The sequence below is a fragment of the Malus domestica genome, chromosome 11 (assembly GCF_042453785.1).
Source record: "Malus domestica chromosome 11, GDT2T_hap1".
Taxonomy (NCBI): Eukaryota; Viridiplantae; Streptophyta; class Magnoliopsida; order Rosales; family Rosaceae; genus Malus; species Malus domestica.
Genome location: NC_091671.1, coordinates 31,630,682 through 31,658,610, shown reverse-complemented (window position 1 = coordinate 31,658,610; position 27,929 = coordinate 31,630,682). Strand labels below are relative to the sequence as shown.

The 27,929-nt window shown below is 38.1% G+C and overlaps 2 protein-coding genes and 1 non-coding gene across 6 annotated transcripts; 2 read left to right on the top strand and 1 right to left on the bottom strand.

Annotated features, from left to right (window-relative positions):
* Positions 1-998: 998 nt before the first annotated feature.
* Positions 999-13,394, bottom strand: LOC103448543 (formin-like protein 5). 4 transcript variants are annotated; one of them, XM_029088949.2, is made up of 9 exons: positions 13,149-13,345; positions 12,571-12,952; positions 11,287-12,007; positions 11,129-11,197; positions 10,496-11,033; positions 10,203-10,405; positions 3,874-4,109; positions 1,841-2,744; positions 999-1,694 (listed from the first exon to the last, which is right to left on the bottom strand). In XM_029088949.2, the coding sequence occupies exons 2-8, from the start codon at positions 12,718-12,720 to the stop codon at positions 1,860-1,862; spliced, it is 2,802 nt and encodes a 933-aa protein (XP_028944782.1). In that variant the 5' UTR covers positions 12,721-12,952; positions 13,149-13,345; the 3' UTR covers positions 999-1,694; positions 1,841-1,859. The 4 variants fall into 4 exon arrangements, with proteins under 4 accessions (XP_028944782.1, XP_028944781.1, XP_028944783.1 ...); XM_029088948.2 differs by having other exon boundaries at positions 12,571-12,988; positions 13,149-13,339; XM_029088950.2 differs by having other exon boundaries at positions 12,571-12,930; positions 13,149-13,339.
* A 5,123-nt stretch (positions 13,395-18,517) lies between these two features.
* On the top strand, positions 18,518-21,255 carry LOC103448540 (21.7 kDa class VI heat shock protein). Its single transcript, XM_008387805.4, has 2 exons — positions 18,518-19,112; positions 20,817-21,255. The coding sequence occupies exons 1-2, from the start codon at positions 18,788-18,790 to the stop codon at positions 21,110-21,112; spliced, it is 621 nt and encodes a 206-aa protein (XP_008386027.3). The 5' UTR covers positions 18,518-18,787; the 3' UTR covers positions 21,113-21,255.
* A 167-nt stretch (positions 21,256-21,422) lies between these two features.
* TRNAA-AGC (transfer RNA alanine (anticodon AGC)) lies at positions 21,423-21,495 on the top strand. The gene has a single exon. It is a non-coding gene; the product is annotated as a tRNA-Ala (tRNA).
* The last annotated feature ends 6,434 nt before the right edge of the window (positions 21,496-27,929 follow it).

The window sequence follows — 27,929 nt, the reverse complement described above, 5'->3', positions numbered from 1 at the left end:
GCCCACATGCATACAGTAAACTTTTCACAAGCTTAATAGTATAATTTGTTTGGTTTCAAAGTATTTGCTCTATATATAGAGCATTACGAGTGTTCAAAAATATATAGAGTGAGAAAGAAAGAAAAGTTAGAACATTTTCAGTATCCTCCTATTTCTCTCTTATCTGCAATCATTTTGTGTTAGTGTAATATATTGCAACAGCCTCGCTTTTGTCCCTAGCAAATGTTATCTCTCTAACTTTTGCCTATTTATAACACATAATTATTAGTACCGAGTAATCATGGTGATGCCAATTATACTAGGAAGGCATATTAAAGAAATGTGCATCTTTCAAACTTGTATCTTGATGCACTTATAATTGTATACCTTAAAGATTCATATCAGGATACGTCGCCTCCTATTTTTTTTTAACCAACAATATTTTCTATAGTAAGGAAGAAATGGTGGGCTTAGTCTCATAATAGGTTAGCAATTCGTCTTTAGCAAGAATCGAACCTAAGATCTCTCACTTACAAGTGGAGATATATACTACTAAACTATAATACTAAATGACATTATAATAAGTACTGCTGCTTTATAATTTAGGGTATTCTTGTCATTTTTTATTTTTAATTGAAAAAAATGGCACATGCATCAAAGAAATTGAGGAGTCATGGCTCTCCTCATCACTCTTCACGTCGTCAAGTTGGTCACGTGATTATATAATAGGGTGAACTACCAATTTAATCCTTAATATTATATTCTAAACTACTATATTCAATTTTTCGTCAATTTAAGTCATGTTACTTGCATATGATACACATTAAAGGGTAGATTGGTAGTTTTTCATAAAGAAATAGTGTATGGAATTAACTTTGAAGGGTAAATTTGTAATTTTTCATAAGAAATAGTGTAAATTAACATCGGAGGGTAAATTAAAATGACATTATCACACTCTAGAGTTTGCTAAGTGACTTAGGTTGACGAAAATTTTGATAAAATAACTTTGGATATAATAGTAGGGATGAAATTAGCAATTTTTAATGAATTTAGGGACTTACCAAGAGATCGTTCCTTACAAGCATTCTCTCGACAGTAAACTTCATTCCCAAGAGTAAATTGAACAATTCTATACGTAACAAAACTACCTTGCTACACCTTTCACTCCCAAAAGGTCAAAATTATGAACAAAAAAAAAAAATACAAATAATGATAGGTGGAAGAACAAAAAATAGGAAAAATCACTTAGTTTAAATCGCTGCTGCGGACGTTGGGCATTCTGAAGGCAATAACGTTGTTTTGTCACGAGTTCATTCTCAACAGGACACCAATTTACAACGAAGGTTGCTGTACTATCGCGATGTTAGGTCCAGTAGTTACAATCGCTCAAGAAATTGTTCGCCTTTTGAATGATGACCAGCCACAGTTCTGTATAGTATTGGTGTTCTGCGACTCTAGTCCTGTCGTCCGCCTGATCAGTGAGCAGTCATTGATGTACACAGCCAGCCATGAGTAGGTGTCAAACATCACCGGAGGTACCTTCCAAAGCGACCGTAGGTTCAATCCAGTGAAATTCCACTGCGAAGAGAAGGGCATAGTCCGCAGGCTCAACTCTAACTCCCTTTCACTAATCCTTCTGTGATCAGTGGATATGGATAACATCTTGAGAAGAACCACGAAAGCATCTGTTGTCGAGATTGTACAGTGATGGTCACCTGAGAAGATGCAAAGACAAGAATTTCTTATTTGGTATCCTTAACTCGCTTTTTTACTAATTAAATTGCACATGCGCGCACACATGGATTGAACCTCTATACAATATAAGAGAGGTTATCTTTCTTCAACTAGGTTTAGAACATACCTTCTCCAAATAAAATCAATTAACTTTCATCATCTGAACTAGAATTATCCATTCGTCGATCTTGGATTGCCGGGAAAAGCCGCTTATGAAGATCAGGAGAAGGAGGCTGCCGAAGATCGGAGGCAGATGGCATTGTTGAAGGCTGGCGGGGATCTGAGGAAGATGTCTCTTTTTTCTGAACTTTTGTCGACTTTTTTGGTGTCAATCTTACCTCTCTACAAACCTTATCTAGCATTATTAGAAAATCTCGGACAATAATAAACAGTCGTAAGCCTTCATCCTTCCCTGCATTCCCATGAAAGTAGTCACCGGTGCTCTTCACCAGAGCCATGATTCTCTTTTCTTCCTCGAGGAGACCCGTGATATCAACCTCAGCATTCTGCACAAAACTCTTCAGCGTTTCATGGAACTCACTATCTTCCCCTGAATCTTTCATGTCCGTGTTCAGGAAGTCCCGGGTCTTTATCAGCGAATGACCAAGTTTGGCAACAGTTCCTGTTAAGCTTTCAGCATCCAAAACAGATGCTTTTCTAACATTCTCAAGTTCATTGCTTAAACCTGAAACTTTCTCAAGTCCAAGACTGCGATAGTGTTCTTGTTCTTCTGTTTCGTTGGAAGTGTCCTCAAGGAGATCATCTGTTTTGACGCTAGAGAAACTCCTGCTCTCTTTTGCTGTACGAGCAGCTCTGACACCCTCAGAGCGGATTATTTCCTGAACAACAAAGTGCAAAAGCGTTGTCTTGCCATCTATTCCTTTAACATCTGACAATTTCAAGAGTGTGTCAAGTTTGAATGCTTGTGCTCCACCACGAAATGTTCCGTCATTCATGCGATTTCCAGTTTTAAGAACAGCTTCTAAAAGCTTGAGGAAAAGCCGGCTGCTTCTCAGTTCCTTACATGCAACCTGCCGTAGAAATGAGGTGCCATATGATTTAGATATTTTTTATAGCAACGTTTCAAGATATGGACCAAAAAACGCTCGCAGACAATGTCATGCACATACAAAAAAATGATAGGTTACAACAACAAGAACTGCACCCCATTTTAATATAAACTGATAGACATTTTTTATATATGCTGTAAAAGTACATTCGTATACACCCTCATGCCAGATTATCTCCAGGAGTCTCCCCCAGATGCAGATAGATACCATATCTCCAGGAGTCCCCGAGATGCAGATAGATACCATATCTGAAGTCCCAAGGACAGTATGGTCTGCGGCATTTGAGCCTTCAGCTTTGCTGATATGACTAAGCCTAAGCTATCTAATAGATATGATATCGTTTTGCCTCAAGAAAGCTATCTAACAGATAGTTTTAATATGATACTGTCCTTTGCTTCAACATGCGAATATCATTAGCAATATAAAAATGAAATCTGAATAAACTCGTCATCGCAGAAGTGATGTGAACTTCAACCATAAGCAGACCGTACAAAATATCTGCGAACATTTTCCAATCTCTTCAGCAGTCTCATCAAAGGAGAAATAGCAGTCATGGGACATTTATCATTAGAGCTTGTAGATGAAGTAAAGCAAGAGTCGGGGTCCAAACCCCACCAGAAATAAAAGCAACCACAGGTCTGCCACTACATAAAGTTCTCAACACATGTGCATAGTGGCAACCAATCCCATCTGTACTTTGCAATCATGGCATTCATTTTCTCCTGTTACATCAGACTTATTCATGCTATTTCAACTGTATATTTTTCTTTTGCGATTGGCATTTGGCTCTTTATCGGTTTAGGTTTTCAAACAAAGGGTGTGCATTCTCCATTATCAACTGATAATTCGCATAGCCCAAAAGACTGTCTTTGTGTAGAGTAGGAGAACATACGATGTTAGCTTAACATAGATCTGCACTGTGTTCTATGTTTAATTGTTTGTTAAGTTGTATAAACATAATTTAGGTAGCTATATTAATTCTTTTTAGCACTCTGAACAAGTATAAGTTAATCTAAGAAAAGTAAAAGCATGCGTAGATGAGCTATGACACGCAAAATCATATAAATGATGGAATTCAGAAACACAGTACCTCTAAGGTCTCGAAAGACTCTTTAAGGTGAGTAGCCTCCTCCTGAAGAGTGCACATAAAAAGTAATGCTTCCAATCGCTTAAAAGCAAATGGGATGTCAATCAAGGCTTTCAGGAACCGCTCAGCAGGCCCAAGTTGAGAAAGTGGACCATTGAACAGTCTAAGCTTTAGTTCTTCTTCTTGAGTTGGTGCCATCTTCAACAAGGTTTCTAAGAATTCTGATGGAAGCTCATTTCCTGATCCAATTAAGAAAGTTATACGTATGTTAATGGCTCACTGTATAAACGGTCTTTATTAAGAATTATTTATATGTTATTCTATTAGTCAGACAAGATGTTCCCTCAAGAATTTTGAGAAGATGTTCCCATAAACAAAGTGGCCCCCCAACTTTCAATTGCATCAATGTGACCCTCAAAGTCTTGTACCATGCATAAAGGTGGCTCCAAACTTCTGATCCTTCAATTCCTGTTCAAATCGATCACATGCAAAGCGGATGACCAAATATTGAGGGCAGTTTTCACTTATGGGTTTCAAAAACAATGCTTTGAAGTCCTACAGTAGATAAGCATGTTTGGTAGTTTATGTTATTCTTAGTCTACAGTGTTTGATTACATGGTTAATTAGTTCAATTAGGTTTTTTGTAACGTTTGTTTAGCATGTTAGAGTACATTGACTATATATTAGAGGGGGAAGAGCAAGAGGAGAGAAAAAGGGAGATAGAGAGGAGGGGCGAAAAAGAGACAGATATGTTCTTTGTAAATCTTCAATTTAGGGTCTAATATACCATTCTACTACTTTCAACCAACAACAACAACAACAACAACAAAGCCTTTTCCCACTAAGTGGGGTCGGCTATATGAATCCTAGAACGCCATTGCGCTCGGTTTTGTGTCATGTCCTCCGTTAGATCCAAGTACTCTAAGTCTTTTCTTAGAGTCTCTTCCAAAGTTGTCCTAGGTCTTCCTCTACCCCTTCGGCCCTGGACCTCTGTCCCGTAGTCACATCTTCGAACCGGAGCGTCAGTCGGCCTTCTTTGCACATGTTCAAAATCACCGGAGCCGATTTTCTCTCATATTTCCTACAATTTCGGCTACTCCTACTTTACCTCGGATATCCTCATTCCCAATCTTATCCTTTCTCGTGTGCCCACACATCCCACGAAGCATCCTCATCTCCGCTACACCCATTTTGTGTACGTGTTGATGCTTCACCACCCAACATTCTGTGCCATACAACATCACTAGCCTTATTGCCGTCCTATAAAATTTTCCCTTGAGCTTCAGTGGCCTACGACGGTCACACAACACGCCGGATGCACTCTTTCCATCCAGCTCGTATTCTATGGTTGAGATCTCCATCTAATTCTCCGTTCTCTTGCAAGATAGATCCTAGGTAGCGAAAACGATCGCTTTTTGTGATCTTCGCTAGATTGCTCCGGTCATTAGTGTGGATAAGTATATAAATGGATAGAGATAGGAAAGCAAACACAAGATGTACGTGATTCACCCAGATTGGCTACGTCCACGGAATAGAAGAGTTCTCATTAATTGTGAAGGGTTTACACAAGTACATAGGTTCAAGCTCTCATTTAGTGAGTACTAGTGAATGATTTAGTACAAATGAAATTAGGAAATATTGTGAGAGAATGATCTCGTAATCACGAAACTTCTAAGTATCGGAGTGTGGTGTCGTCTTGACTTGCCTTATCTGTCTCATAGGTAGATGTGGCATCTTCTCTGGAAGTACTCTTCCTCCATCCAGGGGTGGTATCTTTAACTGGTGGAGATGCACAAGGTAATGTATCAATTTCACTTGAAGCTTACTTGTAGTTTCAGGCTTGGTCAAGCGCGATACAAACCATGTAGTAGGAGTCCCCCAAGTCGCCGAGCTAGGGGGTCTGCTGAAAGAGGTGACAGACAAGGTAAGCAATCAGAGCTCCGACTGATTGTTCACCTTCTCCCCATCTTGCAGCAGCATGAAGGATAAAGAGAAGAAAAATGAGAAGAGATGATATGAGATACTTTTGCTTTTGAAGAAGTAACTTTCCACAGGCTTATTCTTGAACTGAGCTGGAGGGTTTTCTGGTTTCCTCCAGAGTATAAGGCCGACTGAAGAATTTGAGGGTCAAAACAAGTCCATCAAATCTAGAGTACGTTCCACCCTGCTGATATGGGATACTTTTGCTTTTGACAGAGTAATGAATGTATCGGCACGTGTGCTGTTACGCTTGTCTCCACATGCTTCCTTGTATCCTTCGCACTTGCCCTATCTGTTCCTCAAGCAGATGCGGAATCTTCCCTGGAAACATAAGATGTTGAAGATGAGTACTCGAGAGCAATGCCAGGTAAGTAATCAGGTAAGGGGTTCCAGGCAGTCAGTTCCTGGCTGGAAGCTTGATTCCAAGTGCTGACTGATTGCTCTCTTTCTCCTTGTCTTGCAGGTAAAAACAAGGCCAAAAGAAAAGACAGGGAAAAAGCATGATATGGGATACTCTTGCTTTTAACCCTGATGATATGAGATATTCTTGCTCTAGTATAGCTTGTTTGCAGAGGTATTATCGGGGGGAAAGAAAGCTGAATATTTCGAAAGGCTTCGTTGGGAGTGCCCTCTCAGATATGATGAAGGGTTGAGCATTTTTGCAGGTCTGCCTGTCCGTTGGGGATGGAGGTCGACATATATAGGAGTCTCCCTAACAACAAGTAGTAATGCTATTCCTTTACCCTGCTTGGTCATAGCACGGTAGTGGGAGCTGTCAGTTTCACATGTTTTAACTCTGTCAGAGCACTTTGAAAAAGTGGTCTGTGGTATCTGGCTCTCGAGATTCGGAGAACGATGCCTCTTCGATTTTTGAGAAAGCAATCATGCTGGGGGTATGACTCTCGAGATTCGGAGAGCAGTGTCTCTTCGATTTTTGAGAAAGTAATCATGATGGGAGTCTAGCTCTCGAGATTCGGAGGGCGGTGCCTCTTCGATTTTGGAGCAAGCAATCTTGTTGGGAGTGTTGTCTCGAATGTGAGTAAAGGTTGGGCATGTTTGCTAGTCTACCTTGCCACGAAGCACAAAGGTTGACACACAGGGACTTTCCAATTATCCAGCAATGGTACTGTTCCTTTACCCTCTCTTCGATTTTGAGAAAGTAGTCATGTTGGGAGTCTGGCTCTCGAGATTCGGAGGACGGTGCCTCTTCGATTTTGGAGCAAGCAATCTTATTGGGAGTGTTTTCTCGAATGTGAGTAAAGGTTGGGCATGTTTGCTAGTCTACCTTGCCACGAAGCACAGAGGTTGACACACAGGGACTTTTCAATTATCCAGCAGTGGTACTGTTCCTTTACAGTTGTGGGTAATAATATGGTAGCTAGACCTTCAAAATTTATGTGTCTAAACTTTTGTTAGTGCTGTTTCTTTGCTATTCTTTTACCTTTCTTGGTTAGAGCGATGTAGTGGGAGCTGCAAGCTTCACGTGCTCAACTTTGGCAGAGAACTTTGGCAAAGTTATTTGTGGTACCCATGAGCTATTGTTGCGTGTGGGAAGTGGGTGATTGAACAGTAAGATTCATGTGCTTTCTACTTCACCAGAAGTCTTCGACAGAATGCCCATAATTTCTGCAAAGCTGAGTGTGCGTGTGACAGGTGCTGACAAGGCTAGAAAAGTAGGTGCCTCTTCGATTTCTGAGATCGGCCCTCGTGGTCTCTGAGCAGCCCAGCTTTTGAGAAAGCGAGCGCCTCTTCAATTGATTCGGAGAACGATGCCTCATCGATTTTTGAGAAAGCAATCATGCTGGGGGTCTGGCTCTCGAGATTCGGGGAGCAGTGTCTCTTCGATTTTTGAGAAAGTAATCATGTTGGGAGTCTGGCTCTCGAGATTCGGAGGGCGGTGCCTCTTCGATTTTGGAGCAAGCAATCTTGTTGGGAGTGTTTTCTCGAATGTGAGTAAAGGTTGGGCATGTTTGCTAGTCTACCTTGCCACGAAGCACAGAGGTTGACACACAAAGACTTTCCAATTATCCAGCAATGGTACTGTTCCTTTACCCTCTCCTCGATTTTTAAGAAAGTAGTCATGTTGGGAGTCTGGCTCTCGAGATTCGGAGGACGGTGCCTCTTCGATTTTGGAGCAAGCAATCTTATTGGGAGTGTTTTCTCGAATGTGAGTAAAGGTTGGGCATGTTTGCTAGTCTACCTTGCCACGAAGCACAGAGGTTGACACACAGGGACTTTCCAATTATCCAGCAGTGGTACTGTTCCTTTACCCTTGTGGGTAATAATATGGTAGCTAGACCTTCAAAATTTATGGGTCTAAACTTTGTTAGTGCTGTTTCTTTGCTATTCTTTTACCCTTCTTGGTCAGAGTCTTTGACAGAATGCCCATAATTTCCGCAAAACTGAGTGTGCGTGTGACAGGTGCTGACAAGGCTGGAAAAGGCTGGAAAAGTAGGTGCCTCTTCGATTTCTGAGATCGGCCCTCGTGGTCTCTGGGGAGCCCAGCTTTTGAGAAAGCGAGCGCCTCTTCAATTTTTGAGATCGGCCTTCGTGGTCTTTGAGCAGCCCAACTTTTGAGAAAGCAAACGCCTCTTCGATTTCTGAGATCAACCCTCGTGATCTCTAAGCAGCCCAGCTTTTGAGAAAGCAAACGCCTCTTCAATTTCTGAGCAGGCGCCTCTTCGATTTCTGAAGCTTCGTCGAGTGCAGATTTTTTATAGGGGCTGGCATTAAGTTCCAAAGCACACTTGAATCTCCACCAGTAGAAGCTTCATTCTTGCACTTCTAAGATCTTGATTTGTCCGACCTCTTCTCTCTTCAACACCTTTGAAAATGTCTGGCCCCTCCGACCGTCGTTTTGACTTGAACCTTGTTGAAGAGGCAGCCCCGCCTTCTCCAGACAACATATGGCGCCCATCCTTTGTCTCCCCTACTGGTCCTCTTACCGTTGGGGATTCCGTGATGAAGAATGATATGACCGCTGCGGTGGTGGCCAGGAACCTTCTCACTCCCAAAGATAACAGACTACTTTCCAAACGGTCTGATGAGTTAGCTGTTAAGGATTCGCTGGCTCTCAGTGTTCAGTGTGCAGGTTCTGTGTCTAATATGGCCCAACGCCTATTTGCTCGAACCCGCCAAGTTGAATCATTGGCGGCTGAAGTGATGAGTCTCAAACAGGAGATTAGAGGGCTCAAGCATGAGAATAAACAGTTGCACCGGCTCGCACATGACTATGCTACAAACATGAAGAGGAAGCTTGACCAGATGAAGGAAACTGATGGTCAGGTTTTACTTGATCATCAGAGATTTGTGGGTTTGTTCCAAAGGCATTTATTGCCTTCGTCTTCTGGGGCTGTACCGCGTAATGAAGCTCCAAATGATCAACCTCTGATGCCTCCTCCTTCTAGGGTTCTGTCCAGTACTGAGGCTCCAAATGATCCCCCTCCGGTGCCTTCTCTTTCTGGGGCTCTACCGACTGCTGAGACTTCTCCTAAGCAACCTTTGTGAAGGCTCCCTCTTGTGTGCTTATTTTGACTCATGTATATGTACATATTTGTAGCTTATCGGGGATATCAATAAATAAGTTTTCCTTCATTTCAACGTTCTACCCCTGAAATTACATTATGTGCTTGCTGCATGACAATTTTTAAGTGAAAAACTAATGGATCAGATGCCGTGGGGTACATTGATGCATAATCACTGAGTTTGGGAGGCATATTGATGCATTTCAGTGTCCAATTTGATTATCGGGGAACAGTTCAGGGGGAAATGGTTATAAAAAGCATAAATCATAAGCAGAGTGAACAAACTATCTACGCATCAAGATGTACAGAATCTCTAGTCTACCGGCTGCTAAGTCCACCATAAAATTTTAAAGATAATATGACAGAAAAACAACAAATCACAACTACATCGAAGATTGCTGCCTTCCAAGCTGCGTGAATGAGGAAGAAAGGTATATCAAGTAAATCAAAACACATCAAATCCTATTAACAAACTTTGTCCCACAAGACCTTCGGCCTTCACTTCCTTCCCTTAATCTTCAGAAGTTTTCTTACTCCACAAGCACTAGGTTAATTTTGTTTCAACTAAATGCTGTACTGAAAAGTGGACAAGTAACTCCTCAAAGAAAATGTTTCGCCAAGAATTTGCAGAGTAACATTAGCCCTAATTGCATCTGCCACTTGAACTGACCCAAGTCAAACTTCATAAAATTACTAACTTGCAGGCTTCCCGATAGGAAATTCATGCATCCCTTCTAGTACATTTCATTTCGACACACTGTAAAATGAGTAAAGGACAATACTTGCATATTATTTGATGCCATGGAAAGAAAGAAGGAGAGAAGTTACCTTCACGAATTGCATCACAGACTTCTTCTATGGTCACATTCAATGCCCGCAAAAGAATTGATAGATTTTGTGCCTTTTTGGGATTAATAAGTTGAATGAGCTGGGGCGTAGGATTTTGGGATGAAGACTCTTTATTAAGTTCATTTTTGTTTTTATCAGCGGCGTTATACCCAAAGAGAGTTTCAATCATATTTTCATCGAACCTGTATAAGAACCACATTGTTTTCAGAGGCTTATAATACCTAATGATTCATGGATCACAAAGAAGAAAAGGTAAGAAAACTGAGACTTACTGGAACGATCCTGATTTAATCTGATGCCAAACCATTGAGTGATCCGGGTTTGCTAGAACCTTATCCCAAAAAAAGGGCTTCAGCTTGGTTTTCGGAGCATCACCATCAGCCTCCGATCCAGCATCCGGTGGACGTTTTGGTGCAAGAGGTGGAGGTCGAGCTACCTTTGAACCAATAGCCATTGCTGGAGGTGGCCGAGGAGGAGGAACGCCACTCTTTGGAGGTGGTAGGGGGCGAGGGCCAGGAGGTGGTGGGGGATGAGGACCAGAAGGTGGTGGGGGGCGAGGACCAGGTGGTGCAGGAGGAGGTGGTGGGGGAGGGCCTGCACTTCCTGCGGCTTTTAAAGCAGCAGGTACAGGTGGTGGAGGAGGACTAGCCCTGCTGGGAGGAGGCCTAAAAGAAGAAGGTGGTTCAGGTGGGAGAAGTTTTGCTCTGCCAGGAGGGGGCTTCAGAGGAGACATTCCAGGAGGAGGGGGTACTAGTCCATTGATATTGTTGGACGCGTCAAACTTGGAAGCACCTCCAGGGGATCCTAATTCTGCAATTTCATTTAGTGAAGCATTGAGAACATGAGACTCGATGCGAAAATGCTATTAAAGATTAGGCCTTCCAGAGATGACTTTGAGTTATTACCTAATGATTGATGGTCAAGCTTCTCTTCTTTCATTGAATTTCCCATAGCATAAGACTTGTATGAAGAACCTGAAACATAAAAAATTTCAAAGAAATGTCGAAATGGAAGGGCTCCAAACAACTGAAGATAATATAAACAAGATATCCGAGAATTATACCAGCAGAATCAGTTAAACTCAGGCTAAGGAGGGGCCTCTCATCATTTTGTCTACCCTTTTTCCCATTCCTACAGATTTTAGTACAGCATAAAAAGAGCAATGCTGCAACAATAAATGTTACTGATGCAGTTATAACAACAGCAGTAACAATTGTTTTATGTTCATCTCGTCCTTTATGTTCCTGTATATTTGAACCGGAAGCTGGCCCTGAAGATTGAAGAATCGAATTTATGGGATCCGAAGGAAAAAATGATCCTTGTGGAGAATGGCGTGCAGGCCTAGGACTAGGACTTTGAGAAGTGGAAGGTGCTAGACCAGGAGATGGTGCTGGACTACGTTGAGAATATCTTGGTGCAAAGGCTGGAGAAGGTACATCAAGAATGCTCTGAGGCAAATCACTAGCCAAATTTCTTCTTGGAACATAAGGTCTGGGAAATAGGGACTCAATATACTTAGCATACCAAATCTTAGAGGCACCCTCTTCTCCAGACACACTGAACAAGAGATTATGTTTTCTTAAACAATCTGAAAGAGTATGTTTCACCTCAGGATGCAGGACATTAATAAGCTTTTGAAACTTTTCTTTTCCCAATAACCGTGTTTTTGAATTAATTTCATCTGTGCCACTAGATGCTTCCTCTGCTAACCACAAGTCAAGATGTTCAATAGCTTCCGTCATATGGATCAAATCTACCCTGCAACTAATCCATAACAGCTGTGCCTGCAGGCAACATAATTTCATATGTTTTAGTTCAACTTTTGCAAAAATGAGAATATTAGTGAAGAATACAAACTTCACTGGTGAAGGCTGGTGAAAGTGAAGCTTAAACACATCAAAGTATTATTTTTCATATAAGTTGTCTTCTGTTAAGGCCTTGTATCTGCAATATATAATTTGTTAAAATTACCAAGGCACTGCTTAAGCCAAATACTACTTCTGGAATCGAAATAAGTTACCCCCAAACATTCTCATTAAATTAACATAATCAAGATAAATTTCAGTAAAAAACAGCTTCGTCCCTTAAACATTTCATAAGCTCCACACGGACTTCCACGAACTCAAAAGCTTAGACTTTTTAACCAACTTTTGAATCTACTTTTCCATCCACAAATATGATATGATGCTCCCCTACTTTTGTGATCTTTATATAAGATGCGTCTATATAAATTTAAAAACGAACAACGTTATAACATGACCAAATTTATCATGTATTGAATTAATCTACAACTCACAAATATGATAAGTTATCAAGCTGAAACAAAAAGAGTTATATAATGTGTTACCATGTCCCCATCAATCTTTCCAGTTGCTGGATCAACTAGTTGACTGAGAAAAACTTCCTCTGTGGTTCTGCTCTCCTCTGAGCTCATTGATGCTGAAGCACATAGCAGAATAACAAAAACAATAAAACGACTTGTCTTCATAAGACCCATTTTTTGTCGGATCGTCGTTCTCAACGTTCAATATCCTTCTCATTTCATCAATCCCAAAACCACTCATAACCAAAACCCTAGAACACCTTCATCGCGCAAAACCCACACAAAAGCTTCAAACTTTCACGATTTGGCACCAACCCAATTCGATTACCCTCAAGAAAACATCTATAATATCCCAATTTCGAGCAAATACAAGCAAATCTTCACCTACCCTCAAGAAAATCTTCACCTACCCACCAAATATTTTCTCGTGAGAATTTGAACTCTGAATACAATAGGAAGATATTCAATACCAAAATTAAGGAAACCCAGAATTTTTCTTCTCCAAAGCAGCCAAAATATTGAACCAAATCACAAAAAATTCAAAACCCAGAAAGAAACAGACCAGAAATAGCTCATGTGGAGCTGAAAAATTCAATATTCACCTTAATTTCCTTGAAGAAAAAGCCCTGAAATTGAATAAATTTCCAAATGGGTTCCAAATGTCAAATGGGAATGCAAAAAAGGCTCCTCGTGTGAAAACCTTATATATGTGTGTTCGATGCTGACCAGATCTACCCAGAGGAGCTTAAGGAATGTTTTTGTCAGCTGTTAAATTCGTAAAAAAGACATTGGCGGTATTGACCAGAACATGTCGACAAAGGTTTAAATTCGTTTCCCGTCTCTTTCCTTTTCCTTTTTCCTTTAATTTTTAATTTTTTTAGTTTTTTCCCCCCTCTTGTACCACAGTAAGTGTGTGCGTGTCCAAATTGGAATATTATCAACGTTTGTTGCGCCGAACTATTTCGGATTAGAATAGTTTCAAGGATTAAGTTGGATTTGTTTAGACTAGACTAAGTTGGACTAACTTAGTGAAGCGTTTGGTGCAGTGTTGGACTAAGAAGCTGTATAATAACAAATTCTATTATTATATTATTTAATATATAAATTATTAATATTTTATTATGATCTAGGTGACCGGAGATGACGAGAAGTTTATCGGGAGTGGTGGTTGAGCATGACGAGGACGAGAGAGGATAGTCTTAGCTAGTCTCATGGTTATTGGGAGGGTCTCGCTAAGACCTCTTAGTGAAGGGTTTTGTCCATACTAGTCCCCTTTAGTCTCATTAATATTAGTCTCAGCATAGAACAAACACAGTATTAGACTAACAGCTAGTTCAATCCAGTCCAATCCTACTTAGTGAGGGCAAACAAACACCTTGTGTTATCGACTAATTTTATTTCATGTAGAAGATATTGAAAATTGAGTTTTTCCTTTTTCATCAGTGGTAATGTTGAAGCATTTGATAACGTTATAAATTTAGAGTATAACATTTCTGTTATCATTTTTCTCATTTTAATATTTTTATAAATGATTGATAAAAAATATTAACGTACTTTTCTAAGTGAGACCTGCAATTTAAGAGTGTTAATTCTTGACACGACATGATAACTCTATTTGAAAACATTACGAAATAAACATGTTTGGTTCGTCAAAATCTTGTCGACTTGTTTAACATGATTAATATACAACTCATGTTTTGGGACAACTCGTCCAACCAGAATGATACAGTTTGACACGTTTATGTAATTGTGCAAGATATTAGCACGTATATGATGCATATAATCCTATACCACGAGATAACCCTTTGAATTGAAGTTGAAATGATACGTTTAACCAATTTATTTTTTGATGTGCCACTTATTATTATGGTCTACTGACATTCATCTTCACTTATATGTAAGAGGTTTTAAGTGCAAATTTGGAAAATGACGAGTTCACAACCAATTTATTCTCTCACCCCAATGATTTTTTTTAATGTAAACATTATAAAAAAAAATTACACCTTCTAGTGTCGAAGACACTAAAGTTGAACGAGATACAGTTGCAATTTAAAATTTTCTCATCGAAATCGACATGCAATGGTTGGTTTAAACCATAACTATGTTTGTATGCTGATTCCTTACAGCGGTCGAAAGCATGATAATATTTTAAGTTTTTAGATCTAAACTAATATAATTTTGTAATTAATCCGCATTTAATCCTCACATATACTCAAAACAAAATTAATATGTAATAGTCTTTTAAGGGTGCGTTTAGTACGTGGGACGAGACGGAACAGAGTGGGACGGACGCGTTCTGTCCCACGTTTGGTGCGCTTAAATTGTGTGGAACGCCTGTCCCACGGAACGAAAATGGGTTAAATTTTGGTTCCACATACCTCCCCTGGAATGGGTTGTTCCATCCCATGGAACACAAATTTATAATTTTTTGGACAACAATACCCTTCATCTTTTTCATTAATTCCATTGTCTACCCTTCCTCTCTCTCCCGTAGCCTCCCTCTCTTCGAATTCGATCCCAACAAACCCATATGAACCCAAACCATGGCTACCGGTTCAATCCCTTCGTGCTCTACCTTCTTCTCCGGCGCCGTCACCTCCGCGCTCAACCTTCTTCTCTGGCGCCGTCACCTCCGTGCTTAACCTTCTTCTCTGGCGCCGTCACCTCCGCGCTCCACCTTCTTCTCCGACGCTCCGACGAAGCCTCTGTAAATTGAAACTTAGTCGCCATGATTTGATTTTGTACTGCATAGAAAATGGACTCTGATAATTTGTGGAGCAGTCTCTTCTCGACCTCCTCGTCGAGGCGGTACCAATCGTGATCCGGTGAGTTTTTCCAAACTGCCTCTAGCGGTGTTCATTGTTTGTTGATGATTTTCTTGATTTTTTATGGGTGGTTTTTGGTGCTGATGATTGCGGTTTGTGTCGTGCAGATCTATTTTCGCACAAAGAGACTGACGGAGACGATGAGTTAAAGGCTGAGTTTTTGTGCCCTTTCTGCGCCGAGGATTTTGATGTTGTTGGGCTTTGCTGCCACATCGATGAAGAGCATCCGGTGGAGGCTAAGAACGTGGCATTTTGTTCAATTTCACCTTTTTTAGTTTAATTTTGTAAGTTTTATAGTAAAAGTGGTTGTTTGAATACGAACTTTCGAGATTTCATTAGTTTTTCCCTAAAATAATAATTTGGGATTTTTCTGTGTCTGGTTTGAAGAGAAAGAAATTAAAAAAAAGAGAATTATGGGTTTGAATTGAAGAGAAAGAAAATGAAATGAAGAGAAAGTATGAGTTTGATTTACTAAGATTGATTTTTACTGGGATCAATCTAGGCATGCGAAGAACATGAAACGTATGGAAGAAGAGAAAGCAGAGAAACGGGAGAGAGAGGGAGAGTCAAATAAAAATGGTAAGTTAGTCATTTAATCCCGTTCCGTTTTGTTCCATCTTGCTAATACCAAACATGACACGAAATCTTTGTTCTGTCCCGTCCAGTCTCGTTTCATCCCGTTCCATCCCGTCTGTGTACCAAACGGTACCTAAGCGAATCTTCAAGAGAAGGGTTCTGTTTAATCCACCGGGATTCTTCGAGAGGACCTCAAGGAAGAGACCATTTAACTCTTGACACCTCCCAAGTGCTAAGAAAGTATGGTTTAACCCAAGGGTTTAGGGGCCCTTGTTTGGGCCTTTGTCACTCATTTAACCCAAAGTGGTTTAACTAACATGTCCTACATAGGCCCAATTTAAACTTGGTTTATTTTCTAAACTTTTATAGTCTCATTTGAATAATAAATTTAATTAATTAATTTATTCAAATCTTAGTAATTTACTTTTTTTTGTATCACTAGAACATATTTCTTTTAGCTTTCGTATTGGGTATACGATCATTTAGTTTCTAATTGACAAGGTAATGAGATTAATTCGACTCTTTGTTTATTTTAACGAATTTAAAACTTATTTTAGTTTACCTTAAATGATAATGATAAGTTATCATTTCAGAATATCTCATTGACTACGAGCAACGTCTAGCCGCATATTGTCGCCCCCAAACCAATTTAGGACAACTGTAATAAAACCAATTCAACAGGAACTACAATGCAATTCAATAATTTTCGAATAACCAATACTCTTACTCTCTTTTTTTATTTTTTTATTTTATAAATCTTACTATTAATAGGGAGAAGAGGAAAAGTTCAAAACTATTACTATAATTTTAGGGATCAGGGACTTCGGGATCCAAGACACATGGGTAAAAACCCAACACCCTACCCACATTGGGATATTGGACGACATGCAACCAATACTCTTAATCTCATCAACAGCGTAATAAAACCCCAAATGTGGTTATCCATTTACATTAATGATCCAAACCTAAGTCTTTCAATACTTGTTATCGAAAATTACTTAAAATTCCTGCTGAAGGATTTTTAAAACATTGTGAGTATTCGACTTACTCGGAGGTGTAATGCAGAATCACAAAATCACAGACCTATCCGCATGACAAACAATGATAACTTAGGTTTAAGGATAAATTTGCATTATTACAACTAGAGAGTTACTTGCTTGACATGTTGATAAAACTCTATGCAAGAACTCGATTGATTATGTGCAGTATCTAACCATGTACTTACATACTTATCTTAGTGTCAGAACACAAATGACAAAAGAATCACCATTATCTGTTTGAGAGGATGCCATTTCCAATTAGGAAATGGTATTGAGTAAAATAAAATAAATAAATTGTTGTATCAAGCCAGTCAACTAGGATCCTATCTCGCAAGAGTTATGAGCTCTCACAATTAGGCAGTAAGTCAATATCTATTTTTATCTTCAACTTTAATAAAAGCGCTACTATATCCATCCACCTATCGAGAAATAACAAGAAGAAAAAGAATTTACAAATAGATTACTCTGCTCCACTCGCTGAATTTTATGTTCCGAGCAGAGAGTATAATTGCCTTATCGAGCACCAGAAATAATTGCCTTATCCTAGCTGCTCCCATCGTACTTCAGTCAGTGGGGGATGAAGATGATGAATCACAATACAGGGGTCAATTATTCTAGCATTTGCAGCAGATATTAGTCCTCACCTTTCATGATAATTTCCCAGTGGACTTAGAAATTCAGCATCAATCATGCAGATACTAATCCTTCTTTTGGAAAAAGCAGCTCTCCACATAAGCTTTTTTTTTTTTTTTTTTCTTTATGGGAGGAAGTGCAAACATTTACATTTACATTTACATGACAGAGAGAGAAAGACACCCAACAGATGTAAATGTGTGACAAATATTCCTTTCCCACAACCTTTATGAGTACCAGATCGGGATATTTGTATATAAAAAGCAAAGGTAAACTCCCTTATTGGCACTTTAATACTCTTTAGTTTAGCTGGAAAAGAAAGGTAGTCTGCATGGAGAACAGCACAATGGGTGTATTTGATGTAGCAAAAGCGAGTTTAGGTGTTTACAGTTTAGGGTTTAGTCTCTAATATAATAATGGCAGCATCTTATACGCGTGTAAAATGTAACAACCACATGTGCTTCCACGTCACTCATTATAAATTAAACATGTCTTACATATCCTTGGGAAATTCTAGACATGAAATGTCGTGTGTTAGAGAATATTTCATGTGAGAAGATCTAAAATCTTTGCACTTATTGTCAATTTATTTTAAATTGGACACTCGTATTCTAACACATATTCATGCTACAAGAAATTGGTCCTTTTATCGTGTGTAGTCTATGGTGTGTAAATTATCCTTCTTGTTAATAATATTTTTAGCACAAATTTCTTGTGCGTCTTAAATTCAGTTTAAGGCACGCGATGTGACCAAAAAAAAAAAAAAAAAAAAAAACCAATTTTGATGTAGTGATTACTCCATCGGCACTCATCTATGGTTACAAAATAGTCTTCATAACTTCTTGTTTTGTGTACCAAAGAACAAAAACCAACCTTGTGTCGTTAGAGACAAATGAGAAAACATCCATGGTTGAAACAAAAGAAGAACATGTTACGTGCTTAGCCTTGGGGCTGCCATAAGTGATTTCTTCACACCATTGAGAAAAAATCTAGAAAAAGAAAATATTCCAAATAGCTTTCCAGCCCTCCAAAATATTCTCGGCAGGGAATTTGTGCTCTACTTTTCTCCAAAGTGCTTCTCCTTCCAGTATAAACACCAAGCAACCCTCTAACCTCTCTCCACCATACACTCAAAAGTGATCTCTCTAGCTCCTCCAATCTTCTCCAATGACTACTACTACTACTAGTAGGAAGCAGCTTGAAGTCGTAAGAGACGATCAAACTCCGCAGAAATGGTGTGTTTTATTGAGGGAAGATGTGTTCAGAAGATTCATGGCTCAAGGCAGCACAAATCCAACAGTGCAGAAGGTCTTTGGTGGTGCATCTTTTTTCAGTCCTTTGCTGTTTGGGAAATTTTTTGATCCTTCTGATGCCTTCCCACTGTGGGAGTTTGAGTCGGATATCTTGCTGTCTGGTCTCAGAAGCTCTGGCCAAACCTGTACTGATTGGTTTCAAACAGATCAAGACTATGTCCTAAAAGTAGAACTACCAGGTAAAATTTTCAACTACTTATAAAATATTTATTTTTCAGAAATTAGACTTCTTAATTTCCTAATTATGATTTAGATTTAATGCACTAAGAAGACTGCATCTGCAAGTATTGGGATTACTCCTTAATTCATGAATAAACCTTTTAAGACAAAGGGAGAAGACTTTATTTTCAAAGAGGTTGCTTATCTCTACTAATTAAAAAAACACTCATTGTTAACCAAAATCCTATGAAATTACCAGTTTAACCCTCTAATTAAAACAGAACGTGAATAAGAAATATGAGGCAGAAATGTAATTTCACACAACTAAATTTTGCTGTTTTTTTAAGTCTCACCTACATATAATCTTAATATATCTCTAATTATAAAAAATAAAAAATAATAAAAATAAAAAGTTCCCACTCCCACAATCTCTATCACTCTCTTCCTCTCTCCTTCTATTTCAAAAACAAAAATAAAAAATTTTCTCACACACTTTGTGTATGCCCATATGCTAGTGAGTTTTAAGGATTAATGTGGGGTTTTTGGTTTCTAAAAGGGGGAGGGGGTTTGGTACATTGTATGGGATCAAACGCATAAAATCTTAGACCTATTATCAATATACGTGCATTAAGTCAGTTGATTAAGGCACATTACTCATCTCTTTGCACTCAAGTATAAATCTCCTACTCGATGAATTATAATCAGTTTAAAATATCATCAAGGGGGAGAGAACGAAACGTGCAATTGCAAAAGGCCCCCAAAATTTTTTGTCATCTAATATTTATATGTAAATGCTATATTTTAAAAAAAAATTACTTTTATTAGCACTTTAAAATCTCGTTATGCACTCCTTATAACAGTAATTTTTTTTTCTTTCTAAAACAACACCCTAAAAAAAGATTTTTTTTTTCCAATTTTATTTTATAATAATGTTGTATATTCAAGTGAAACTTCAAAGTTATAGTTTTTTAAGCCTGTTCTTGTTTGGTTGTTTAAGGTTGAACTACTTATGATTATTTAGTGAATGTTATGTTTCTAGCTCTTTTTACTTATTAATTAATGACATTTATAAACTTACAATCAGTGAGTTCTAAAACTTATGTTGATTTAAGCTATTGTTTTCTAGTATAAATACATTATCCTACTTTTTTTTGGAAACCTAATCTTAAGACGGGGCCTTTTATAAATTTCGCATATGACTTTTGCAATCTCAGAGACAACCCTGAATATCATGTCAAAATGAAAAAACCCTAATTAGTTATATTTCCCCTTTCACAGCCTAACTTACTAGGCCAATAGCCTTATCAGACTCATTACGGTTATATAAATGGGAAAGGGATCCTCTCCGGATCCCTTCCTCCTAATCCACCAAGTCCGGGGATCCAAGCTATTGAAATTTGATTCAACAGCTACAAGGGCCTACTTTAAAAGTTATAATAACTTTAGCCGTTAAATCAAATTTCAACAGCTCGGATCCCCGAACTTGATGGATTAGGAGGAAGGGATCTGAAGATGATCCCTTTCCATATAAATGAAGAGTGAGGGACAAGGCCTAGAGTCCAAAAAGGTTTTAACTATAAACTAAATTCACGAGAGCAGTGAAACGAAAACTTTGATCCACATAACTTGTAGCTAAAATGATTAAGCGTATTTTACCCTAGATCCGATGTTTTGGATTCATTTCTCAAATGCGAAATCACTGGTATAATGGTTTGGTGAAACAGAGGAAGGGAAAAATAATGTTCAAGTGTCTGCTGAAAATGGAAAAGTGGTGGAAATAAGTGGGCAGTGGAAGCAGCAGCAAAGAGGAGAGTCCAACTCCTTGAAGAGCACGAAGGATTGGAGAAGTGGGAATTGGTGGGAACATGGTTATGTTCGGAGGCTTGAGCTCCCACAAGATGCTGATTCCAGAAGGATAGAGGCTTCTCTCGCTAATGACCTACTTTTGGAACTCAAAGTTCACAAGATCAACAAACCCTTGGATTCTAATGCCAATGCAAAAGATAAAGATCCAATGTGAGTTTTAAAACCTAAACATAATATTGGTGACTTGTTAAATTTTGACATGCCTATAATATAGATACGTGTGATATGATGATGTAAACAGAACTTTTTTCTACATCTATCGTAGATAATAATTTACAAAAAACAAGTTTACCGCTATCTTAATGTCTCGGTCTAATAATACAGTAATATTTATATGTTTTTCTTCATGTAATATAAAATTATTATATCGGAATGTCACGTGGCAGTGAAGAGTGAACCCCGCAACTCTCATAAGCGTAATTAGTTAGGTTATAATTATTAAAAAAGCAGAAATAACAGCCGATGGGGATGTAGCTCAGATGGTAGAGCGCTCGCTTAGCATGCGAGAGGTACGGGGATCGATACCCCGCATCTCCACTGTATTTGCCTTTTTTCATGTTTATTGAGACGGCTATGAGCTTGTTGTCGTATGAATTAGCTCACAAATACTAAACGACGCTAAGGTTAGCGAGTCACAGACGGGAGTTTCAGTTAGACGACAATAAATTAGCATGCAAAGGTATGTGATTCTAATTTGGTTTTTATTTTTTATTTTTTTTTTATGAAAATCCTATTTTCTTTCTTTGTACCAAAAAAAATGTGAGGTTGTTTCCTTCCTGTTTTAGCCTGAAGAAAAAGGAACAAGATACTATATGATGTTGATCAAATCGACAAAATTTTTGCTTAATTCAAATATACATTTGATAGGATTTTTATCACATGCAAAAGTAGGAATAAAAACACTTAAAAATACTTGTAAGTTGTAAGAGTACAAAGTTATCATAGTATAACAGCTCAAGCAATGTCGTTCTCTATATGGATTGATTGAATAATTTGTATTTAAACTAATTATTTCAAACAAAGTTTGGAAAAGATTGATTTTGAATTTTAAAATAACAAAAGCGAATTTTAATAAAAACAATTAAAGAAACCAATTTGAAAGAAAACAATTTTAGAACATAATGATAAAAGGACAGGCTCCGTCGTCACCTTAACAATCCTATGTAGTTTTATCAATTACTTATAGATTACACATGCAACTTTGAAGGTTAGGTTTTCTTTATGCATATTCTACTTATGACATTCAAGCTAGAACGTATATCAAGCATGCAATCCGTCTGTGACATTCAAATCAAATATAAACATGCGTGACTTATTATACTTTGTGAAAACCCTTGAAAAATCATGTAACCCTCAAGAAGTGGCATTCGCCTTGGTGAACTTACAATTATTAACCACAAGAAGCATTCCTCAATTTCAAGGTGACATGCCAACAGAAATTGCATCCGATTACTTATCTAAACATCCTAATGGTCACGAATCATTAAGACACAAAGACAGTTTAAACACAGTAATTAATAATTCAAAGCATGCATGCATAATATCATAAGCAATTAAATAAAGACTACATATTTATGCTAAGGCTCAAGGCATCGCCCTAACAAACGGAAATTAGTTACGAACAATCATAAAATAAAATATTATTAAAAACAAGAATAGAAAACACCTTATAGGTAAAAACTCTGAAAATCTCCAAAATAGTACGACCTCTCCTAATAGCTAAATAGCCTTATTTCAACTGCTACAAAATAAAACTCTACCTAGAAAACGTCTTAGAATACAACTAGGAAACATAATAAAATAATAAACTAGCAAATAAAAGGTTTCTATTTGAACTGAAATTCGGACTTCTAAAAAAATTAGACTTTTGACTGACCAAATCAACTTCGATTTGATCCCAAAAATGACTCTTTTTAAAGCTTGAGACATCCCTAACAAATCCTCATAAGGAATCTTCTTCAACATATGCCATCTTGATCTTCAAAATACTCAAAACGTCCAAAAACGTTAATCTGGGAAAGCTGCACGCTCGGCCTTTATTTCATTGCCACGGTCAAACGGTTTGATAGAAAAATCTGAAATTTTGAAACAATCATCTTGAAACACTCACATACATCCTCCAATTGAAACCACTAAAAAATTCATCCGTTTGGTCACGTTTTGCTCCAGAGGAAGTTGAATATCCTACATTGAAAATACAAAAAACAAAGTATCAAAGTTCTACCAAAATAACTAATAAATTAATACTAAGATTAGGGTAAAATACATAGTATATTATCGACTCATAACGTAACGTAAGAGTATGTGACTGTTAAACCGAACACATGTTCAACGTTCAACTTTTATTATGCAATGTGTATTAACTACATTGCAGAAGATGGAATTGATGCAGAGGAAGAGGAAGAAGTAGAGAGAAACAAGAGAGAATCTAGAGAGAAAGTGAGTTTAGAGAGAGAAATATGCTTTTGTATTGATTGATTAAAAATGAAGATTACACATACTGTTTATAAAGAAATCCTAACTACTTTAACCAAATACTAACTACCTAACTATATTACTAACTGTATTACATTTGTTCCCTTAATACTCCCCCTCAATCTCAACTGGGGTAACCCAGTTTGAGATTGGAAGACCAACTGCAATCTGTCCTGCAACCTGTCCTGCCTTTGGCCCCTTACCAAAAGCACCATTTAGCCACGTTGCTACATACCTACTTATTTGGACAACAAACCCTGTATCATTCAATTTTCTCTATTGAAAATATTGCTGCCATTGTTTAATATCAACAGACTTCACTTTCTCATTAACCACGAAAATGCCTACTGTCAATTTCTCTGTAAGCCCTACTTTCTTGTAAAAGGAAATGGCCTTCTCTAATGCACTTGCTATCAACCGATGCTTTTCATCAAATGCTTGAACCTTGTTCACGACATCTTGTCCAATAGCCGAACCCTTTGCAAACATAAGTGATTGTCCACACCAAATATGATACTCTGTTTCCCAAATATATTCACTGCCTCACCACAACATAATTGTACAATCCCCTGCAAACCAAGCCTTTCAACAGTTACAACTCTAATGAACTAATCTTTTCAGAAAACATGGCCTTGTGCCCACAAACTTCAATCAACTAATCTATACAGAAAAATGGCTTCATGCCAAAAAAAAAATCAATCTTGAAATGGCTTCGTGCCCAAACAACTAACTATCTTGAAATGGCTTCGTGCCCAAAGAAACAAACTTGAAATGGCTTCGTGCCGCAAACAAAGAATAATGGCTTCGTGCCTCAAAGAAATCAATCAACTACTTCACAAAATCAATGAATCATACACTTTTGCAGGGCATTGGCAGCTCCACCACCGAACAGAACATGGATCAAATAACACCAGAGAAGCACAGAGAGCTGATATGCAAACAACACCAAGAATTCCTCACTGAGACAATCAAACAAACAGTTGGAGTGCATAGAGAAAGATGAAACCTGAATCTTCAGTTCTTGATCCAAAAACGCCCAGAGAAACACCAGAAATCATCGACCATTACATCTAACACAACAGATGTAGTACCACTTAGGACCGAGACCTATCTTGCTCTTGAAACCCGGCAAGAACAAAATTTCGTATGAAATAACACTTGTACCTGAGCATTTGCTGTTCTGTTGAGAGCCCATGTGATGGATTCTGATCGAATGAAGCCTTCAGACGAACAAATGACGAGGGAAGATGCATCATTTTCCTACAATCCGATACCTGAGCCCATCATACTATCTTCTTCAGCTTCAGGACGTGAGACTAGTCCAATTGATGATAAATCGCTGCCTTTTGGATATGTAGACAATAGTAAAGCCAAGAAATCAACAAAAGCACTCTTTGACATTTCGTCAAACAGATAACAACAAAAGCACTCTTTGACATTTTGTCAAACAGATAATGTGCAATCAAGATTGCAGAAAGATGCCATTGGCCTTGTGTTCAAAGTCTGCAGATCCCTCACATAATAATTCTGAGCAAAACCCATCAATTTCAATCCTCAACGGCAACAAATTCTGAAAATCCAGAAAAATCTCACCATTGAATTCTCTCGCTAACAAAGATCACAGCAGCCATTGCTTCCGGCGAAAGGATCAGATCAGAGTCAACCTATCGTAGCCATGTATGGATTGCAGAGAGCATAAGGTTTTGAACGGCATAACCACCCAGAGACGGCGCTCGGCGGTGGTAAGGTCGGCGACATTCCATCTGCTTTCCTTGCCGTCACCGACCAAAACCCACAAAGAGTGATTACTGCCTGTGTTTGGCTATTCATGCCCCGCGAAAGGAATTGTTGAGATTTGGTAGATAACAATGAAGTTTCAGTTTGTAACGACAATATACCTCGAAAATATACTTCTGACGCATTAAAACAAACAGGTGATGTGCATTTCAGAAACCAGAAAAAGAACAAGCTTGATGATAGATAGTCGAAATCATTACCCAAATCATAGAGAAGCACCATAAATCTTCAACAATGTCAGCGGAAGAACAAAAACTCACTGCAGCAATTCTTCAAACACCACCGATGCATAAAAGTTCAAGAATGACCTGATAAACAGCAACCATGAATCGAAACTCCAATCTTGAATCAACCAACGCAGATGAAGAAACCCAGATCGAGAAACCCAAAAGAATATGCAGTCTTTATGCTTCAACGAATGAAGAAAAACGGCACCAAGGATGTGCGTTGCATATCAGAATCTGAGGGTGTTGCAGGAAGAGTTCTTCAAGAAGCGACACAAAGATATCGAATCGGAGAGTTTGAAGGAGAGCGACCATGACTGCGGAGGTTCTCTCGCAGCTCAACGACGTCATCGCGAACGGCGAACAGAACGGAGCACCGAAGATCAACCCAACAATCGCAATCACGATCCCAACAATCGCAGAAAAATCAACCCAAGAATCTAATGGAAATTTGAAGAGAAACTAAACTAGGAAGAAAAAGAAAATGTAAACTACTACGAAGAAAAACCACCATAATCCATGGCGTGAGCCTGGTGGCTATACCATATTAACTACATTGCAGAAGATGGAATTGATACAGAGGAAGAGGAAGAAGTAGAGAGAAACAAGAGAGAATCTAGAGAGAAAGTGAGTTTAGAGAGAGAATATGCTTTTGTATTGATTGATTAAAAATGAAGATTACACATACTGTTTATAAAGAAATCCTAACTACTTTAACCAAATACTAACTACCTAACTATATTACTAACTGTATTACATTTGTTCCCTTAATAATGTGAGAGTACAAGATTGTTAGGTCTCACACATGAATAACCGTCAACTTTAATTAAGTACCGTCGTAGTTGTTAGGTCTAACAAGTAGATAAATATCAACTAATTATGTAATGTTAGAGGACATTGTTGTTAGGTCTAACACATAAATAATCGTCATCTTTTATCATGTAATGTGAGAGTACGTGACTGTTAAGTTTAACACATAAATAACCATCAACTATTGTTATGTCCCATGCCAAACACATGATTGTTTCGCCATTGTATTAGACAATTGATGATTAGTGTTTGAGTTGCGGAATTATTTCATTGTTACATTATTTAGTCCACAAAAGCCCAATCAACCTAATACAAATCCACATAGCAAACACATCTAAAACTAACAAATCATGAAAACCCAAACCAGGCCAACTTTCTATTGGATTGAATTTACAAATCAAGGAGATGGATTTGGACCATAGTTGTGAATGATAAAAAACTCGATTGTAATTAGACTGGGTGAAACATACTCTAAGTTGAGTGAGTCAGATGGAAGACCTTATCAATATCTAACTAGTTAGTTGCTTTATAATATTATACTAATAAAACAAGTGATAAAAAAAATGTGGATGTGAGAACAAATTAGGGACACAGATCCTCTCCAGAGCAAAAGAAACATGCCAAGCTCCTACAACAGCTTCTCTCTCCTTACGTCGCTATCTCCTTCTCTCACCACCCATCAGATTTGCACTTCTATGAAGCTTCAAGCCTCTACCTATCTCTCTTGTTTCTTCTGAGCAAAATCCAGTTCTCAATATATTGGGAAAGCAAATAAAAAAACTTGAAAGATAGTCGTGAAGCCTTTCTGAGATGAGGGAGAGAGCGAAAGGGTGAGGGATTCACTTTGAGCCGTACAATTTTATGTGAATGGTTTAAATATTTGGTTCGGAGGTTTGAAAAAACTGCTCTGAAGAAGATCTAGTTCCCAAAATTAGGAGTACCAATACCAGCGGCAATCAAATAATAATCTTAAAGCGGACAAATTCTATGGTTTATCAGTTAGGTCAAAAGTCACACATAAAAAGTTCTTTGTATTTCATACGATTGTCTATGATGCCATATGTGGGCGATCAAACATAAGATGCCTCTCGTTGAAGCTTACGTTTTTGGTTCAACTAATACCAAGTTGACAAAATAAGAAGACTCAAGCAACAAGATATGTCACCACTCAAACATTTTGATTAATTCAACATATATGTATTATACTAAGCAATCCCCTTTTTGTTTCGTAAAATATTTGTTGTTAGAAATGGGTGGTTTATATGTAGTATTCAATTGACTTTGTGCATACAATATTAAAATACACTGACAAGTTTTTTATTTTTGAATTTAAAAATGCTATTGCTATAAGTGTCTTTTGAATATTGAGAAATGCTAAAAGGGACTCTCTTAAACTGAGAATTCCATAAATTCTCTGTCACGTCTCATAATTTAACGTTAATTTTTGTGCCAATATAATAAAACATTGTGCTAAAAGACGCTACGCGTTAGTCGGGCGGCAAGTTGAGGCTTAGCGGCTAAACGGATTTAAGTAAATATACTATATTTAGTGTAAATAAGTGTCTGTTTATACTTAAAATATATGTAATTTCATTAAAAACTACAAAATAGAATGACATATTTATTATGAAGTATTGGAACATAATGAAAACATAGGGAACAAGC